Genomic DNA, 21,475 nt, shown 5'->3' with positions numbered 1-21,475 from the left:
CCAACCAGCTGTTTATCCATCTCACTACACTACTCTCAACCCAGGTCCTTTAATTTTACACACTAGCCTCTTATTTGGGACTTTGTCAAAGGCCTTCTGAAAGTCCAAAAAAATGCCATTCATTTGCTGTTGTTCATCAGCTCTTCAAGTTACATCCTCAAAGAAGTCCAGTAGATTTAAAACATTCTTTATCCTTCTATTGCCTAATTTTATTAGTAAGAAATGAAAGTGTTCAATATGATTTTAAAATGCTTTTGTGATGCTTCTCCCGGACTTCCTCATAACTGTGATCAGGAGATTAATCTCCAATTGCTGGTGACTGTAGGGGAATCCCAGAAAGTTGGCACCTCTACAGAAATGGCATGAAACTGCACTGATACGTAGCAATGTTATATTAAAGTGAAATCAGAGGATTCAAACAGGGGAAGCACACTTAATTGTGCTTTGGAATCAGATCAAGCTCTGATTCCTGATCAACATATCTAAGGTAGGAGTTCTGTGAAGTCAAAATCACACTGTGCGTGCGGTCCTGATCATGACACATGTTCCAATAATAGAAATTAAAGTCGATTCATTCCTAACAATTAGCAAATAATTCAGTGATGATTGCTCGTGACTATTCTTCCTGCATTGCTTAAAATACCCTCATTGCCTGATTTCCAATTGGCTTCTAGGGGATGGTCACAATATTAAAAATCTGACTAATCTCAAAGTTCCAGCATATTGCCATCATTAATTATTGAATTTCTGATCAGACACTTTGTTCCATGAAGCAGACTGGTCAGAGTCAGTAATTTATGTATATTCGGCATTGAAGTGTCAGTTAAAGAAGGTATCTGTCAATCTCACATGTGCAGAATTACAATTTAGCTGACTGAAAATCCTCTCATATGACTCAGTGGGATTTACTGGTTTAGTTCAAATTGCTATGACCACAGACCAGATTAAATGTTTTGTGATTTTTTTTGAGCCATCAGCCAGTGAGAACTGAAGGAGAATAGCAGCATTTGAAAAGATTTAGGATTGTGTGGCTTCTTTCTCCTTCTTCCCCGACAGTGTTCTTCAGGCTTCTCACTGTCATTATGTGGCTTGGACATCTCTTGCCCTTTAGTTGCTGTTTTTGGCTGGTAGAAAGCAGTTCAGAAGGGCAGAGGAGTAAAGATCAATTGCAAGAATATCATCAGAGCAGGTAAGAGAAACAGAAATGATAGGTAAACTTGGATTAAGAAGAATGTGAATTTGTACCATCCTTTATATTTTTTACTATCTGAATGGTTTTGCTCTTAGATATTTGCATGATACACTCTTTTAATTAATACTAGGTACTATTTTATAGCATATAAATATTTAAACCCCTTAAAACTTACATGGCTCATGTGTTTATGTATTTTCAGTAGATACATATTTTATACGTACATATGCTGTGTTATGCATATAACTGTGTTAAGATGTTAGCAGACCAATGTACGATGGTTCAGTGGTATCATTACCAGATCTGAGTCAGAAGGTTTGAGCCCCACTGTAGAAAGCCCTAGCAAACAGGTATGAGATTTCTAGTCTCTGAATATGTGGTTTTGTGAAACCACTCCAATATGTAATGGGGCACTCATGCCTCATAGATCCAGAGTTGATACGCCCCCACCACCATTCCACTCTCAATGTCCTGAGGAAGGGTCACTGGACCCAAAATGTTAACTCTGATTTCTTTTCCTCACAGATGCTGCCAGACTTGCTGAGTTTTTCCAGCAACTTCTGTTTTTGTCCACCAATACAGCTGAGACCAGTCATCTAGCTTCAGACAGTCTATGGGATACCCTAGTCTGATGGCAACGGACAGACGACCTCCATTCACCTCCTGTCAAGGTGATCTCCACAGTCTGGCAAATGCCCGTCTCAGCTAAACCATAGGCCTTTGCTCTGGAAACACCCATGATAGGGTTTGTGCAATCAAGCAGAGAAGAGAACAAGAATTCACTAGATACAGGATATGAAAATAAGTATCAAAGCTGCAAAACAAAGGAACACTCAAAGATTGAAAGAAAATAATAGCAGATGTGATTAGTGCAAAAAATACAGGTAGATAATTTTGTTCCAAAAACAGAAATTCCTGGGAAAATTTAGCAGGTCTGGTAGCATCTGTGGAGAGAAAGCAGAGTTAACATTTCAGGTCCAGTGACGCTTTTTCAGAACTGATTATAGCTAGGAAAAGGTATATATGCTGGAGGTGGGGTGGGGGGAGGGCTGAGGAATAAATGATAGGTGGGGCTAGAGTCCAGCGAGAGAGAAAAAAAGTTGGACAGACAAAGAAGTGAGCAACGGTCAGCCTGGGAGTATCAACAGCCATGAACTGGAACCATTAGAGACTGACAACGGGGCAGTTGTGGTAGCAGCCCATGCGATGACAAGGCCTGGTGAGTGGGGCTTGGGGTAAGGACATTGGAAAAGCTGCTCAGGCCATAAAATTATTGAACTCGATGTTGAGTCCAAAGGCTGCAGGGCTCCCAAGGGGAAAATGTGATGTTTTCTTCCAGCTTGCACTGAGCTTTGCTGGGGTACTGCAGCAAACCTGAGACAGGGATGTTGGCCAGGGAACACGGAGGTATGTTGAAATGGCAGGCAATAGGAAACTCAGGGTCATTTTTGCAGACAGAATGTAAGTGTCCTGCAAAGAGTTCGCTCAGTCTGCACCTCGTCTCCCCAGCGTGGAGGAGACCACATTGTGAGCAGCGAATACAGTAGACTAGATTGAGTAAAGTGCAGATAAATTGCTGTTTCACCTGGAAGGTGTGCCTGGGCCTTAGGTACTGAGGAAAGAGCAAGTGTACGGGCAGGGGTTATATCTTCTGCAACAGTATAGGAAGGTGCCCTGGGGCTGTGGAGAGGTCTTGGGAGTGGAGGAGTGGACCAGGGTGTCCCAGAGACCCTGGTCCCTGCGGAAGTCGGGGAGGGGAATCTGTGTCTACTAGTGGTGGAAATGGAACACTTCTTCCATTCCATTTGTCTCCGCGCCTATTTCTTTGGACAAGAGTCCACTTTCTGTCTCATAGACCCCTTCATCTGCCTCCAACACTCTCCCAACACCGGGCCCACTCCCTCTGGCCTTCTACCTGCATTTGATACTTTCAGCAAGAACTGTCAATGTGACATTGGCGTTAATATCTCTGGCCCTTAGCCACTCAAGCCTATCAAAATATTTTTGTATTTTTTATGTATAACATGGAAGCACTTAAGTGATGGACATGTCACTTTATCATTTACCGCTATCAGTCCAGGCAGAAAACATTCAAAAGGGTTGAGATTAATGGACCAGCCCTGTCTAGCTTGTCTGTCATTGATGCATATGAAATATTGTCATGTGCAAAATTGCTTGCTGCAATTCCCATCACTGTAATAATGACTATACTTGAACGCTCCTTCAGAGCTATTTGAAGAGTAGCAGGGAGAATTCCCAGAATTCCTCCAAGTTTAACCATTTAAAAAGAATGTCCTTTCATTTGGGACATTGTCATTTCTCAGACCTGGTTGCATGTAAATGATGCAATAGGACCCTATATTACCTTATTGTGAAGCCTAAACTTTGTGAAGCCTATTACTTTGTGATAGCCTAAAGTGAGGAAAAATGTTTTATTAATATAAACTCCTTCTTGTTTTACTATTTATTGAATTTTGAACTTAAGCCTTTAATTTATTTTTGTCCCTATTTGTAAAACCTGTAATCCCAAATACTCTTCTATAAATCTTTATCAACTTGTCCTATGAAACAATTCTCCTACTCCGGGGGGATCAACTAGAACTCCTAGGGCTGGGTTTAATAAAGGTCAAATTATAATACAGAGACAGGAGCTGTTTGGCTATTATGTACTCTCCTACTGTAACTCTGGGGGAATGTTCCTGAAATGGCTGAAAATTCTGGATATACAAGACCCCAGTGTTTCATTAGCATTTTTGGTGTCCTTTTTGGCAGCAGAAATTCTTCCCCTTTCAAATGAGATCATTAATGTGGAAGGTAAATGCAGGATAATTTTGACTTATACAAAGTAAGAGTTGGCCAATTATCTCAATGGGACAATTGCACCTATATGCATGAACTGCAAATATGGAAGAAAAAGGAAACAGAATTTATATTCTTAGAGTGGCTGTCAAGACCCAGCCTGTTCCAACTGAGCAAAGTGTCTCAAAACAAAAGCTTTGGTCAAACAACTTGTACAGATACCAGCAGCAGGCTAATTTTTGACATGTTCCTCCAGTGGTGTATGGCACTATGGATGCCTGCCAATGTGATGGCTGTATTATTGGACTAGTAATCCAGTGGCCAGGACTATGCATCCTGAAATGAACACGAATAGGCTGTGTTCAGATTACAAAGTCAGTTCAAAAGTAAGAAAAACTGGTGTCTGTTAAAGTGATAATGAAATTATTTGATTGCTTATAGAAGATGGCCAATTTCATACATTCTTTTTTCCTAATTGTTCCTTGTTTATGGAGAGCAGATTCCAGAAATATGGGAGACATGTTGAAGAAACAAAAAAGCAGGGCAGGTAAGAGACTGGGGTTTTGGCAGCCCAGTCCGCTTTGTCTGCTATTCTGTTAATCTATCGTGGTGACAACCTTCTAATATCACCACATGCTCATGCTGAACATTTGTATAATTCTTCATAAAATCATTGATTTGAGCAAAATTAAAAGGTTTGTACCTTTTAGATTCAGTATTAAACATTTGCTAGTTACATATATTATAAGGAATTATAACAGGACTTGATGGGAAATCAATAGGATTGGATCAATTATCCAAGTCACATCTGGCCAATTACCTATTCCATTAATCCCAGATAAAAGTGAAGTGAGGTGGGAGTAAAGTAGGCAGCAAACCCAATTTGTTCATTTTTAGATAATAAAATGTGAGGCTGGATGAACACAGCAGGCCAAGCAGTTAAAAAAAGGTTAAAATGGCCCTATCAGCTTGACTCAATGCCTCTGAGGTTCTATAGGTTTACATACTGTAGCCAGAGAGTGCGGCTGGTGGATATTGAATCCACGGGCAATGATGTTCCATCCAGAGTACAGGAAAGATCTTGAGCACTGCTGTAGCTGCATGTAAGTATTCCATCACAAATATTGACATAAACCTTGTAGATGACGGCAAAGCTTTAAAGGGGAGGAGTCTGGAAATGACTCACTTGACACTGTAGGAGCAAATTAATGCAGATGCTAGAATCTGTACTGAAAACAAAAAAATGCTGGAAATTGCAGTGGATCAGGCAGCATCCATGGAGAGAGAGAGCAAACTGATATTATGAATCTAGACGACCCTTCATTATAGTTGGTGAACAGTCATGAAGGCTGGAAACATCAGCCCACACTTGACCTTGTACTCTGTCTCTGCCAGAACATTGGAACTTCTACATGAGAAAGGACCAAAACCCACCTACTTAACCTTCTACTATCCTGGTGGTTGCATAATAGAACAATAACAGAGCTGCAAAATAATGACAATAAATATCTAGGAAAACCTTAGATATTGACAGCTTCAGGAGCCAGAGATTTAGCGTCATCTACTCCTCCCAGGTGTGCTAGACATATCATATCCCATGCCTCAAATTATCTCAAATCACTGTATCACAAAATATCATTCTCTGACAGATCTAATTTGCAATTAAATTAATCAATTTTATCTGTTTCCTTCATTTCCCAAGAAAACCTGTTTCATTGAGTAACCACTGACTCACTAAAACAACAGCCTCATATTTATGAGTTAATAGGAAATGCAGATGCTGGAGAATCTGAGATTACAAGGTGTAGAGCTGGATGAACACAACAGGCCAAGCAGCACCAGAGGAGCAGGAAGGCTGAAGTTTCGGGCCTATACCTTTTTCACAAATGGGGGAGGGGAAGGGGGTTCTGAAATAAATAGGGAGAGCAGAAGCTGGATAGAGGAGAAGATAGGTAGAGAGGAGACAGACAGGTAAAGAGGCAGGGATGGAGCCAGTAAAGGTGAGTATAGGTGGGGAGGTAGGGAGGGGATAGGTCAGTCCAGAGAGGATGGACAGGTGAAGGGGACAGGATGTGGTTAGTAGGTAGGGGATGGGAGTGGGGCTTGAGGTGGGAGGAGGGGATAGATGGGAGGAAGAGATAATGGGAACTGCAGATGCTGGAGAATCAAAGATAATAAAGTGTGAAGCTAGATGAACACAGCAGGCCAGGCAGCATCTCAGGAGCACAAAAGCTGATGTTTCGGGCCTAGACCCTTCATCAGAGGGTCTAGGCCCAAAATGTCAGCTTTTGTGTTCCTGAGGTGCTGCTTGGCCTGCTGTGTTCATCCAGAGCCACACTTTATTATCTTAGATGGGAGAAAGGACAGGTTAGGAAGGCAAGGACAAGCTGGGCTGGTCTTGGGATGCGGTAGGGGGAGGGGAGGTTTTGAAGCTTGAGAAGTCCACATTGATACCATTGGGCTGCAGGGTTCCCAAGCGGAATATGAGTTGCTGTTCTGAAGGTCACTGGCTATGGAAGCGTTTCTTGCCAATTCCTAATTGCCCAGAGGGAAATTAAGAGTCAGGTATGTTGCTGTGTATCTGGAGTCACATTTAGGCTAGACCACGTAAGGATAGCTGTTTACTTCGCTAAAGGAGATTAGTGAACCAGATGGGTTTTTCCAACAATCATCAATGGATTCATGCTCATCATTTCTTTTAATTCCAGGCATTTTTCAATAACTTACCTGAAATTCCACCATCTACCATGATGGGATTCAAACCCAGGTCCCCAGAGCATTATCCAGGTCTCTGGATTAACATGTCCAGTGATAACACCACTAAGCCATTGCATCCCCTTCATTCACTATCATCAGTCTTCTAAATCAGATGACAATTTCAGGAGTTTGCACAATGCAGATTAATGCAAAACTCCTGTATATAAGGCCTGTCACCCATTGCTCTGTCACAGGCTGTGATGTGAACCATCCTCCCCTCCCCTTACCCCACACCCAGAGATAATTAACAGTGAAATTAATTGATCTGGTACTTCCTCTGCACTTGCATGTCATTAAGAACCTGTAAGATATTAAGCATTGTTCAGCGAGAAATAAGTTGGTATTTTAACAGTGGTTGCAGTAAGATTTTCTTCTGAACAACTTCTCTGGTTCTGAAAATTAATTGCATTTGTAGAATTTGTTAGTTTTATCTGTTATATGATGTGAGTAGCAATAGCAAGGTCAGCATTTATTGCCTATCTGTAATTGCCTTTGGGAAGACAATGGTGAGATGCCCTTCAGAACCAATGCATTCTAAATACTCTTCGGAAGGATGTTTTTGGATTTTGACAGTGACAGTGAACGAATATTGATATAGTTCCAGTTCAGGATGATGTATGGTTTGTTGGAGAGTAAAGAAGTGCTGGTATCCCCATGAGTCTGATATTTTGCAGTGGCAGAGTAAAGGTCCTGGGGTTTGCAGTGCAATGAAAGAAATTTTGTTGAGTTATTGTAATGCATCTTGTAGATGGTAAACACAACTGTATTGGTTGGGGAGCTCCTGCAGTGATGTACTGGGACTGAGATGACTGACCTCACTTTCCGCTCTGCTTGGCATGACTCCAACCAGTGAAGGGTTTTCTTTGTGGTTCGCATTGATGTTAATTGTATTAGTAATCCTGATGCCTCATTTGGTAAAACACTGATTTAATGTCAGGACAGTCACTCTCACCAGCTCTAGGATTCAGCTCTTCTGTCCATGTTGGGATAAAGGATAATGATATCTGGAGCTGGGTGACCCATGGCAGAACCCATACTCAGCATTAGTGAACATCTTAGTAAGTACATAACAGGATTAGTGCCTGTATATCAGTGATGGAGAGCATGAGCGTTAAAAGTGGAGCATCAATTAGGCAGGCTCCTTTGTCCCAGATGGTATTGAATTCCCTGAGCGTATACTTATACTGATTTAGCCAAGTGGAGAGTATTCCATCACATTCCTGATTTGGGCCTTACAGATGGTGGACATGCTTCAGAGAGTTAAGAAATGAGTTGTTTCCCCACCGGTTTCCCAGCATCTCATCCCATAGCTACAGTGTTGCTATCACTGTTCTAGTTTAGTTCCTATTCAATGGTAATCCTCTAGATGTTGACAGCTCAAGATTTAGTAATGGTAATGTCATTGAATGTGAAGGGGAGATGTTAGATTCCATCTTTTTGAAGATGGTCATTATCTGGCACTTGTGTTATGTGAATGTTGTCCAACTTCTTGTCAGTACAAATTCTTCCTCAACAGCATTCCCACTTCTTTATAGAGGGAAGTGAAGGTCATTGAGAGGGGCAGCTGAAGATGGTTGGGCCTAGGAAACTTCCCTGGGGAATTCATGGAATGATGTACGGGGACTGAGGTGATTGACCTCCAACAGTGCACTTTCCATTATGTTTGTTATGCTTCCAACCAGTGAAGGGTTTTCTCTGTGGTTCAAATTGATGTTAGTTGTATTAGAGCAGTCCAGAGAAAGCTTACTTCAATGATTTGGGGATGAAGGGCTTCTTTATGAGGAAATGTTGGATAGTTTGTCTGTATCCTCTGGTGTTTAGAAGAATAAAAGATGATCTTATTGAAACACATAATAATCTTAGGGATCTTGCAGGATAGATGCTGAGAATATGTTTCCCCTTATGGTGGTGGGCTAAGGTGGTGGGATTTGAGCTCATGCTAGTGGACCATTAATCTGAGCCTCTGGAAGGCTAGTCTATTATTCCTCTACTACCATTCTAAGTTCTTGACCTTTTAAATAATTGGTTAAAAAAAAATTCACAAGCTTTTTTTTGCCAATGATATTTCATCTTCTATGTTAATCTCATGTATATGTCCAGGTCATCATTTAATGTTTTGTAAAATCCGAAACGGTTTGATTTTAGTTCTCTTTTGCTGGTTGGCTATGAGAATTCTTTCTTGTGATTGGCTGCTTGGAGAGCTTGACGACATCATTGTAGCTCAATGGTAATCCCTATTAAACAGTGCGATAATTTATTGTATGTTGAGAGGATCAGAGGTTTTGCCACTGAAATCACAAGATCTCTCAATGAGGTTTTCTTCAAGGTCAGCAGTGAACACCCTTGCGTTGACACTGACTTCAAAATCTGAACTAATATTTCCATATATTATTTTTGAATTTCCCCAACAACCACAGGCCATGTTCTCTGGTGCTATCAACAATTTGGCCTGTTGCAAACTTGGAATTCCCTTTGAAGGCACACCATCATCACAAGGACTTGAGTGATTCAAGTAGAAAGCAATTTTCTCAAAGCTATTATGGAAGGGAAATGAAACCCATTTTACTATTAAGGTTGGGAAGCATGAGCTGGGAAATTATTCAACTCACCAAACCCATCCCTGAATAAATGATCCTTATATGCACTGTTTCAATTCCAGATTAGACCAAATCAGGCCCACAAACTCCAAAAGCAATTCAACAATGCCACATGGATGGGCAGCTGCAGATGTGGACTTGTTGGAAAAAACAAGCTCAGTTCTCTTTGTCTCAGCTATTTTAATCGCTGTTAGGTTCTCAAATACTCCCTCCTTATACTCCCTAACCCCCCCTCACTCCTCATATCTCTTCATGTTTTCTATGCCCTCCTCTGATTGCCATACCTTTCCCAGGACCCGGTGACTTACATGCCCCCTTCATCATCCACATTGCCCACCCAGTATATACTTCGCACAGAACCAATGAGCCATATAACTATGGCAAGTTATGAAAGAGCACTTACTCTAAAATCTACCATTTTAAAATAAAACTGCAGCTCTGATAGCTTTATAAAAGTGTGAGTCATACTGTCATTCATGGTTTCAATAGCAGAAGCTTTATTCCACTTCACACATCTTAATCTTGCATAAGTAAATGTACAAATCTTTTAAAAACAGTTTAAAGATAGAATATCTCATTATAACTTCAAAAGATGCAATCAAGACAGCATTCAACATTAGCATGGATAAACAGACCCTTGCTAAGCTAACCCATTAATGTGACTTGGACTTCAGCCAAGCATTCATAACAAAGTGACCTGAGAACCAGATCTCTGACCATCTGCTTCTGTTTATACAGTTGCCAGAGAATTTCATTCTAAATGCTTCTTGAATTTGGAGACCATGCTGTGGAAAAGGATATTGGAGGAAATATTCAGAGGATGTAAATGGCACGAAAAGGGCATTGGTGCTTGGAAGGGCATTTATCACATTTTTAAGCATGAATTGCAAAGATTTTCTGAATTCAGACTGCAGTTTGCATTTCCTCTGAGGGTCTGCATGGCATAAGTCCTTAAAAATCCAGTGAAACTCCATGAAATTATGGATGGGGGTGGATCTGAATTGCCTACCCAGACAATAAAACTTGCCAGGTTGGGAATACAGCAGTGGGCATGTTGCTTGTACCTTGTGCCAGTGAAGATTGCTAATGCTGGGAATGGAGGACAAGAATCCCATGATTGGGCCTCACCCACCAATTTTAAAGGTCTCTGGAGTCAGCTTGGCCCTGCAAAAGCCAGCGCTTTATGTCGCTCACTTTCCAAGAATATGTTTTCTAAATGTTGCAAGACTTGCCAGCTCTGAACACAAGAGATTGCTGAACGGAACAGTTTTCTATTTTGTACTCAGGTGTCCCAGTTTTGCCAATGCTGCCCTGAGAATCCACCAACTACATGTTAATTCTTTGATCCAGAGAATTCCTATTAGATTGTGTATTGGATAGTGTCAGACTATAATTCCCGAGCTGTTCTTACCAATGGCAGCAAAGAAGATTTTCTGGGATCTGGTATTTCATTTTAAATAATCTAAAATGCTTCTGGTAATCCCACTTCAGATTATCTGGCCAATTCTAGTCATGCTCATCTGCATGGAACACTTTCAACTGCTAGTAAAACTGATAGGTCTGAAGGTGGACTAATAACCAGGACCAGATGGACTACACCTCAGAGTTCGAAAGGAGATAGCTGAAGAGATAGTGGGAGCATTAGTGGTGATCTTTCAGGAATCACTAGAGTCAGGGAGGGTCCTAGAGGACTGAAAAATCGCTAACGTGACACCCTTGTTTAAAAAGGGACTAAGGCAAAACATGGAAAATGACAGGGCGATTAGCTGTGGGCAAGATTTTGGAGTCCATTGTAAAGGATGAGATTTATGAATATTTGGAAGTGTACAGTAAAAGAGGGCAAAGTCAGTATGGTTTCATCAATGGGAGGTCCTGCCTAACGTCGAGGAAGTAATGAACAGGGTAGACCAAGGAGAGTCAATGGATATTGTCTACCTGGGACTTCAGGAAGATCTTTGATAAGGAGGCTGCTGAGTAAGATAAGGTGCTAGCATGGATAGAAAATTGGCTGTCTGGCAGAAAGCAGAAAGTGGGGATGAAAGGCTCTTTCTGAAGATGGCAGCTGGTGACAAGTGGTGTTCCACAAGGGTCAGTGTTGGGACCATTACTATTCACTTTATGCATTAATGATCTAATTGAAGGAACTGTGGGCATTCTGGCTAAGTTTGCAGACAAACAAAGATAGGTGGAGGGACAGGTAGTATTGAGGAGGTGGTGAGGCTGAAGAAGGACTTAGACAGGTTAGGAGAGTGGGCAAAAAAGTGGCAGATGGAGTACAACGTGGGAAAGTGTGACGTCATGCACTTTGGTAAGAAGAACAAAAGCATGGACTATTTTCTAAATGGGGAGAAAATTCAGAACTCTGAAGTGCAAAGAGAGTTGGGAGTTCTAGTCCAGGATTCTTTCAAGGTAAACCTGCAGACTGAGTCAGTAGTCAGGAAGGCAAATGCAATGTTGGCATTTATTTTGAGAGGACTTGAATGTAAAAGCAGAGATGCACTACTAAGGCTTTATAAGATGCTGGTCAGGCCACATTTGGAGTATTGCGTGCAGTTTTGAGCCCCATGTCTCAGGAAGAATGTACTGACCCTGGAACGGGTTCAGAGGATGTTCATGAGAATGGTCCCAGGAATGGAAAGTTTAATGTACGAGGAACATTTGAGGACTCTGGGAGGATTCACTGGAGTTTAGAAGGATGAGGGAGGATCTAATTAAAACTTTTAAAATACTGAATGGCCTGGACAAAGTGGATGTTGGGAAGATGTTTCCATTGGTGGGAGAGTCTAGGACCCAATGGCACAGCCTTAGAGTAAAGGGAAGAGCTTTTAGATCGGAGATAAGGAGAAACTTCTTCAGCCAGAGAGTGGTGAATCTGTGCAATCCACTGCCACAGAAGGCTGTGGAGGCCAGGTTATTGAGTACATTTAAACTGAGATAGATAGATTATGAAGGGTTAGGGTGAGAAAGCAGGAGAATGGTGTTGAGGAACTCATCAATCATAATTGAATGGCAGAGCCGACTTGGTGGGCTGAATGGCCTACTTTCTTCTCCTATGTCTCCTGGTCTTAGATTTGCCTTAAACTTGATTTGCTGTTTATTTATTAGATTTGGAAAGACCTCATTTCAAATTAGTGCACTCTTTCTTTCTTTCTTCCCACTATGCAAATCATCAGCTAAGAGCATTACAACAAAACTAAACTGTCAGAGTAAGAATCATGGCATATAATAACACAGAACTGCTCCAAGGCACATTTACATTTTATAAGAATCATTCTTTAACTTCAAGCATCTCTTAGTAAGAGAAGCCTTGACTAATTCTAATGTATTATAACAATTGTGGTGACGTCAGCAAACACCATGACTTTCTAATGTGCCAGGTGGCTGGTTGGAGATATGGCCAAGCAGATGAATGGAGTGCAACTGCAATCACTAGTGGTTGCAGAGAGCAATCATAAACAGAATGCACTGTAAACAGATTACAAAAGTTGGGAACTTATTGAAAATGGGATTTTTTTCTTAAGCATTAGGCGAGATTTGTTTAATGTTTTAATTTAAATTAGAAGTTTGAAAATGATAAAATAACAATTGCCTTTTGGTAGCTGTTAATTGTCATTCAACTGTATTCAATTGAATAGGTGCTGATTACTGCACGAAGGACATTAAGCCGACACCTACAACTTCTGAGCAGCTCAGAAAATGATTGTAAACTATATCCACTGACACAGAGCTACTGTATTAGAAGTGTATCATAAACAGAGTAAAAAGTTGGTAAGAGTGACAATAAGAGTCTGTGGACTTCAGGACTATCCTAAGTGCACAAATCTGCAGTTGACATTTCCGCCTCAGTGCTCCAGCTCAGAATCATCGATTTGGAGATACTTTGATGCATAAAGGCAAGCAAGAAATATTTGGAACAAATGTTCCTGACTTTAGCCTCAATAGAGAAGTGTAGGTTCAGAATGGAATTGGTGCAGAAAGGGCACCATGGTGAGACAGAGAACAACAATCTGCAGAAACTAATGCTACCCAACAGGTACAATATGATTGTTAGCTTTGAGCATAAGAACACTATTGGAAAGATAGCCAGAATGCAGATCATGGCTGAAGGCTGTCCAAAGAGGTTGGGAGAAGGAGGACAAAGAGGAGTACTATGTGTCAGTTGTGGGAGATTCCATAATTAAAGAGACAGATAATATCCCTAAAGAGCATATTGCCTACCTTATGTTAAGGTTCCAAAATCAGACTGAAAGGATTTCGGTGAAACTGGAAAGGATGCAGTCATTGTGATCCACTTTAGGACTAACAACTTAGGGAGGTGCCATGAACATTAAAGAAATAGGAAACAAACTATCAAGAATGAAATACAAACATGCAAAGAAAAGCACTGTTCCTGCTGAACGAGAAAGAAGGAACGGCAAAGTGCAACAAAACAGATAGTAAGATCTACAAATGTTGTAGCAGTGTGAAAATGAAATTGCAAGGGAGGTGAAGTAAATATAAAACTATTTCATAATTGTTTTAGGCAAGAAGCTGGTCAGGAGCAGTGGGGCTCCCTTGAAAACTGATAATGGTTAAACTGTTGGTGACAATAAGGAAATGGTAGTCTTTTCTGCTGTTGAGGAAGGTTCCCAGACATTCCAAGGAATCAGTGATAATGGGAACTGCAGATGCTGGAGAATCCAAGATAACAAAGTGTGGAGCTGGATGAACACAGCAGGAGCTCCTGAGATGCTGCTTGGCCTGCTGTGTTCATCCAGCTCCACACTTTGTTATCTCTATTCCAAGGAATCATATTGAATCAGGGACACGGACTCACCAATATTAGTAAAATATAAATAAAACCAAATTTAATTAAGAAACTAATGATAACAAAAGTTTTATTGATCCCAGGGCGCTATGATTTTCACCCAAGGATTTTAAGGTGAGTGAGAACATTGCACATTACTGATCAATAATTTTGCAAAACTTGCAAGTCAGGAAGTTCCCATAGATTGGAAAGTTGCGCATGCCACTTCCCCCATTAAGAGGAGTGAGAGAGGGAAATCAGGGAACTGTAGGCCAGTTATTCGAACATCTGCTTGTAGGAAATTATTAATGTGTATACTTAAGGATAGAGTGACTCAACACCTTGAAATTTTTAGCAGATCAGAGAGAACCAGCCTTTTAAAAGATTGGTCTTGCCTGAAAGTGGCAGATAAAGAGCTGTCAATGGGTGTAATTTATATTGACTTACAGAAGGCATTTGATGAAATCCCTCCAAAGGGAGTGTTTACTGCAATTGAAGTTCATGGAATTAAAGGCAAATTATTGTACTGGATTGGAGGTTGGCTGAGATGCAGGAAACAGAGACGATAGGCTGGCACTCCAATTGGTGTACAGAGGCTTCAACCATTTCACTGTATTTATGAACACCTTAAATACTGGAGGAGAAACCACATCTAAAAATTTGCCAATTACACTAAACAAAGAAATATTAATAGATAAATTGGAAGGGCAAAACTGGGGCAAATAGATTTCAATGTAGGTAAACATGAAGTCATCAATTTTGGGCCCAAAACAGAGTGCTCACTAAATGGTGAAAGCCTAGAACAATCTGTCAAAACAGATTTGGGTGCTTTCAGAAAATAGCCAAGAAGGCTGTATCTAACAGACTAAAATAAAAGGGGTTAGATTTTATAAATATGTATAGCTGGAACAAGCCTTGCTTATAGCATATCTGGAGCAATGAGCTGTTATGAGCTTTATACTTTAGGTAGAATTGGCCTTGGATGAAATGCAGTGTATAGATTAGTAGAATGATACCTAGAATCCAAGAATGAATTACAACGAAAGGTGGCACAAATGAGGAAATGCTGGAAATATTCAGCATCTGTGGAAATGGGAATGCTTTTTTTGGTCTCTACAAATTCTGTCAGAGCTGCTGAACACCTACAGCTGTTGCTTTTTAAAAAAAATTCAGATTTCCATCATCTGCAGTATTTTGGTTTTGTTACATGAAAAAGGTTGTGCACGGAGAAGATTAAGGGGTGATTGGATCATATGTTTAAAGATATTGAGGAGAACAGGTAGTCTATATAGAGAGAAGCTAATTCAGCTGACTTAGAAATATGGAGCTAAGGAGCATTATCTAAGAGTAAGAGCAAACCAGGGCAGGTGGCTCAACTATGGCTTGCTAGGGAAATCAGGGACTGTATTAAAGCCAAAGAGGAGACATATAAATTGGCCAGAAAAAGCAGCAAGTCGGAGGACTGGGAGAAATTTAAAATTCAGCAGTGGAGGACAAAGGTTTTAATTCAGAAGGTGAAAATGGCATATGAAAGTTATCTTGTGGAAAACATAAAAAGTAACTGCAAAAGCTTCTATAGATATGTAAAGAGAAGAAGGCTGGTGAAGACAAAAGTAGGTATCTTACAGTTAGAATTGGGTGAATTCATAATGGACATCAAAGAGATGGCAGACCAGTTGAACAAACACTTTGGATCTGTCTTTACTAAGGAAGATATAAATAATCTTTCAGAAATTCTCAGGTTCAGGGGGCCAAGTATGAAGTAGGAACTGAAGGAAATCCCATTTAATCAGGAAATGGTTTTGAGGAAATTGATAGTATTAGAACCCAATAAGTCCCCAGGGCCTGATAGTCTGCATCCCAGAGTGCTTAAGGAAGTGGGCCTAGAAGTAATGCACCCATTGTGATCATTTTCCAACATTCTGTAGACTCTGGAAGAGTTCCAATGGACTGGAGGATAGCTAATGTAATCCCACCTTTATAAAAAAAGAGGGAGAGAAAATGAGGAATTATAGGCTGGTTAGGCTGACACCAGTGGCAGGGAAAATGCTTGAGTCAGTTTTTGACGATGTAATAGCTGAGCATTTGGACAGCAGCGATAGAATTGGTATAAGTCAAAATGTATTCACTAAAGGGGAATTAAGCTTGATAAATCGTCTGGAATTTTTTAAGGGTGTGACCAGTAGAATAGGGTTAATTCAGTAGATGTTATGTTTCTGGACTTTCAAAAGGCTTTTGACAAGTTTCTAAATAACAGATTTGAAAACAAAATTAAAGATCATGGTATTGGAGGTAATGTTTTGTTGTGGGTAGAGAACTGGCTGGCACACAGGAAGCAGAGAGTTGGAATAAACTGGTCCTTTTCAGAGTAGCAGGCAGTGATGAGTGGGGTACCACAGGGTTTAGTGCTGGGACCCCAGCTGTGCACAATATACATTAATAATTTGAACAAAGGAATTGAGTGCAATAACTCCAAATTTACAGACAACATTAAGTTGGGTGGCAGAGCGTACTGTGAGCCTGCAGCTAAGAGGCTGCAGGGTGACTGCGACTGGCTGGTTGAGTGGGCAAGTACCTGGCAAATGCAATATAATGTGGATATGTGTGAGAGTATCCACTTTGGTGGCAAAATCAGGAAGGCAGATTATTAGCTGAATGGTAGAAGTTTAAGAATGGGTGAGGTGCAATGAGACCTGGCACTGGACTGGACGTCGAATGTTCCTGATGTTGGGGAAGTACAGAACTAGATCACAGTCTAAGAATAAAGGGTAAGTAAGCCATTCAGGACTGAAATGAGGAAGAATCCACCCAGAGAACTGTGAACCTGTGAAATTCTCTACCACAGAGAGCTGTTGGGGAAAGTTCATTAGATATATTCATGAGGGAGCTGGATGTGGCCCTTGCAGCTAAAGGGATCATGGGGTTTGGAGAGAAAGTGGGAGTGGGATATTGAAATTGCATGATCAGCCATGATCATATTGTATGATGGTGCAGCAGTGAAGGGCCAAATGGCCGACTCCTGCCCACTTTCCATGTCTCTGTTTTTTTTAGGTGTGAAATTTGGAAACACTTCTGTACATTAATGATGGTTACATTTTTGAGTTTTCTTCTGCAATTGGCAATTGATGGTGAATCAATTCTTACCTTTAAACTGGAATTCTTAGACTTTGTTAACTAAAAATCTTAAGCCATTTGGAGCAAAGGAGGATATAGAGTTTGATTTGGGTTACAGGTCAATATTTATCTTATGGAATGGTGGAACTGATTTGAGGGGCTAAATTAGTCTACACACGTTTCTAAATTTAGTCTGATAGTTCAAGAAAAAGAGATAGGAGAGGGAAATGTACACAGACAGTTCAACAGATATTGTTCCTTCTTTTTTTTAATTGTTACATTTTGCCTTACAGTCCCATACTAAAGAGAAGTGCAGATGCAACAAAATCTTACTTGACAAAATCTGAGCAACTTCTCAGAGTGGACGATCATGATTTCACAATGAGACCTGGATTTGGAGGTAAGAACCAACTTCCATCTTTGCCTAAGCTTGTATCTTGCAATACTGTAAGACGAATGCATGCAGTTGACAAAACCAGTCAGATGTAACCACAGTTGGATTTTTCAGTTCAAAATGTAGTTTGAACAGTTAATAGATAGATCAGCAGATTAGCACTTGAAAGCATATAAAAATTGAAAATGAATTGAGTCTATGTCCCTCGGAGACTGACCTAACTGTGCTTTCAAACCATGACTGGCTTCTAAGAAGCTGGTCACACTACTTTTGATGAGACCAGCACCACTATCATACAGTACATTTCAAAATTGGCTTTTGTTTCTATAGATGAGGGAAGTCAGCAATTTTAAAACAATTTTAAAGATGTTAGGACTCAGTCAATATCCACAGACACAGACATAGCATTTAAATAGGTTTGGTTCAATTTCCAGGATGCTTCACTGCAGGACATGAAATAGCAAGTTATTTTTCTGTTAATGTGAGGTGTGGTTCAGTTAACCAGGATTTCTGAACTTCATTTACAATGTTGCATGGTTGGGCATAGTTTTGCATTGATTGCACTCCTGGAGGCTCTTATTTAGGGCAGCACGATGGCTCAATGGTTAGCACTGTTGCACCACAGTGCCAGGGACCTGGGTTTGATTCCAACCTTGAACAACTGTCTGTGTGGAGTTTGTGTGGGTTTCTTCTGGATGCTCCAGTTTCCTCCCACAGTCCAAAGAAGCACAAGCTAAGTGGATTGGCCATGGTAAAATGCCCGTAGTGTCTAGGGAAGTGTAGGTTAGGTGCATTAGCGACAGAAAATGCAGGGTTACAGGGATGGGTCTGGGTAGGAATCTCTTTGGAGAGTCAGTGTGGATTTGTTGGGCTGAATGGCCTGTTTCCACACTGTAGGGATTCTAAGTCACCATCCAACATTTGTCACCCCGGATGTTAAATGATAGATAAAATTACACCCTCAAATGGGGGCATTTTCCCAGGTAAGGGAGTCAATTATGCATGCATACAGAAAGGTATATCTTCTGACATTGATATCAGGAAGGGTTTGAACATTCTATGTCCACTTATGGATTTTTTGAAGAACGGTGAAGGTTTTAAGATGTGTGAACTCCTCCAGAATCCATAAATTGTAAAGGAAATTAAAAAGTCAATTCATTTCTAGATTTCATAACCAGGAAACCTACTCCCCTGAAGCAGCACTGAGCCTGGAAGAGATTCTTGGTGAACCTGAAGCTGGAAATGTTTGGGTCAGTTAGCGTCATGAACTGCAGCCATGGCTATTAGGAGGCTGCTGTTCAAGACGATTCTTGAAAGAGCTATTCTAATTGTCTCTTTTGAGTTCCAGTTCACCTGTCTTGCACTTCAGTAACTTTCAACTGTCCTTCCTTGATGTCAAACTTCACACAGCCTGGAAGCAGCTTTTGCAGCTTCCACTTTGTATCTCTGCTAAGGGGAAAAAACAGAGGTTACACCATTGTCAATAGTATGAGCAGGAAAAACACTAGTAGTAGCAGCTGCTGTCTTCTCATCAACGACATGTCCTTCCATATGACAAAGGGCAATGATACCAAGATGCACATTTTGCAGGCTACATAGATTCCCTGGAACAGACAACACTTATCTGTGTCGTCCATGAAACATCCTTTATTAATATTATAAAAGCCACACAAGCCATACAGCTATCAGCTACGTAAAATAAATCTTCCCTCCAAAAGTTAAACATTGTTACTGCCTAATAGTAATGAATCACTATCTCATTAAGATTATGTCTCATTATTACATATTCTAATTAATTATTATTGTATTGATCCAACAACTTTAATAGGTATTTAACCTCAAACCAGTCAGAGAGAGAAAAAAACCCTTCATGATGGAGTTAAATTTTCATAATCAGTAGGCTTTTCCAAAAAGGATTATAGGAAATGCAGTTTTGTCTTGCTGGATTAGATTCTGCAGTAATTTATTTGACTTCCCTGAGTGACAGATGGTCTTTCAGATAATTCATTTCTAAAATAAAACAAGTGCATTTGCTTCAAATGAATCATCCTGGAAATGTAAAATTTCTAATATTACATTGGTCCAATGTTGTCTGCTCCATTGAAAGAAACTGCAGTTTATTTTAAGATGAGCATATATATGCTGTTGTAAACACTCATGGTGACTCTCTAGGACATGTTAAAACCAATGATTTTGTTTTTATTCACAGAAAACAGCATTTGAAAGCATTCAGTACCCATTTTGTTCTTGGTCTTATTTTGTTATTTTTATATATGGTTATGATATCTTGTTATTTATTGCTCAGTGGGAATACTACAGAAGCTTGTGAAGCAGCAGACTAGATTACGGAACCTATTTCACTCTTAATTTTGACAACATTTTACATCTTGCTTTCTGTAATGGAGCAAACATTCCTGGCCAGTCATTGTAAGGGGGTCTGCCATGAGAAATTTCTCCGTGTTTCTGCTTTTCGGAGGAATATTTTGATCAACAAACATACAGTCATCCATTCATCTTCTGACACAGGTCTCCAATCACTTTCTTCTTACTAACATCATCTGTGAAACTTGGGTCACCTGAACAACACACAGTTCTATATCTCTCTCAGGCTCTTAATCCCTCCGGTGCACCTCTATTGTCAAACTACTTACCCAATGTCTTGGGTGAACTGTAATTTTGCGTTAAACATTGAAAAATCTGACACCATTGGCCTTGACTCTCCCATAAATCCTGTACTCTTGCTGCCCATTCTGTCCATCTTCCTGACCACACTGGCAGCATATTGTTTGACCCCACACCTTCTTCATGACAAAAGATTAGCACGCTTCACCTCCGTAACATCATCTGTTTAAAGTAGTTTGTGGATGATACAAGAATAGGTAGGAAGGCAAAAGGTGAGGATGGCACAAAGTGTCAATGGAAGGATCTAGGCAGGTTAAGAGAGTGAACAAAAATGGGGCAGATGAAATATAATGTGGGAAAATGTGTGGTTACGTATGTTTAAAAACAAGAATAAAGGAGCAGAATATTATTTAACTGAGAAAAGACTGCAGAAGGCTACAGCACAGAGATTTGAGCACCCATGTGTGCAAATCACAGAAAGTTAGCATACAAGTTCCAAAGGTAATAGAGAAGGCAAATGGAATGTTGGCCTATATTTCAAAGGGAATGGAATACAGGAATTGGGAAATCTTGCTAAATCTATATAAGGCTCTAATCAGATCACAGTTGAAATATTCTGAGCTGTTTTGACCCCTTTTATCTAAGGTAAGATATATTGGTATTGAAAGCAATCTAGAGAAGGTTCATTCAGGACTATCTTATGAGGAGAAATGGAGTAGTTTGGGCCTGTAGTCATTGATGTTTACAAGAATCAGAGGCAACATTATTGAAACATTCAAGATCCTTAGGAAATTTGACAGAGTAGGTATAGAAAAGCTGTTTCCCCTTGTGGAAGAGTCTAGGGTTAGAACATAATTGTAGAGTAAGTGTTCCCCCATTTAAGGCAGAATGAGGAGGAATTTATTCTCTCAGATGGGAATGAATCTGTGGAATTCTTTACTGCAGAGGGCTGCCAAGATGGTAAATATGTTCAAGGCTGAGATAAACAGGTTTTTAATTGGTAAGGGAATCAGCGAATCTGTGGAAAAAGCAGAGAAGTGGAGTTGAGGATTAGCTGATCAATCATATTGTCATTGAATGGCGAAGAAGACTTGATGGGCTGAATGTTCTACCTGTGCTCCTCAAATTTATGGTTTAATGGTATCTTTACGACGCTCCACAGAAACCCTTGCTCATACCTTTGTTATCTCTGGATGCCACTGCCCTAAACTTCT

The 21,475-nt window shown here is 40.3% G+C and overlaps 1 protein-coding gene across 2 annotated transcripts in view; it reads left to right on the top strand.

The window, feature by feature from the left end:
* The first annotated feature begins 993 nt into the window (after positions 1–993).
* LOC125452602 (gamma-aminobutyric acid receptor subunit rho-1-like) overlaps positions 994–21,475 on the top strand; it is a 37,847-nt gene continuing 17,365 nt past the window's right edge. For both annotated transcript variants that reach the window (XM_048531231.2, XM_048531232.2), the window contains exons 1-3: positions 994–1,189; positions 4,491–4,538; positions 17,539–17,645. In XM_048531231.2, coding sequence (XP_048387188.1) covers positions 1,083–1,189; positions 4,491–4,538; positions 17,539–17,645 — 262 coding nt within the window. In that variant the 5' untranslated portion in view covers positions 994–1,082. The remainder of the gene's footprint in view (positions 1,190–4,490; positions 4,539–17,538; positions 17,646–21,475) is intronic.

This window comes from Stegostoma tigrinum, chromosome 4, assembly GCF_030684315.1.
Source record: "Stegostoma tigrinum isolate sSteTig4 chromosome 4, sSteTig4.hap1, whole genome shotgun sequence".
Lineage (NCBI taxonomy): Eukaryota > Metazoa > Chordata > Chondrichthyes > Orectolobiformes > Stegostomatidae > Stegostoma > Stegostoma tigrinum.
This window is presented reverse-complemented; position numbering and strand designations above follow the sequence as displayed.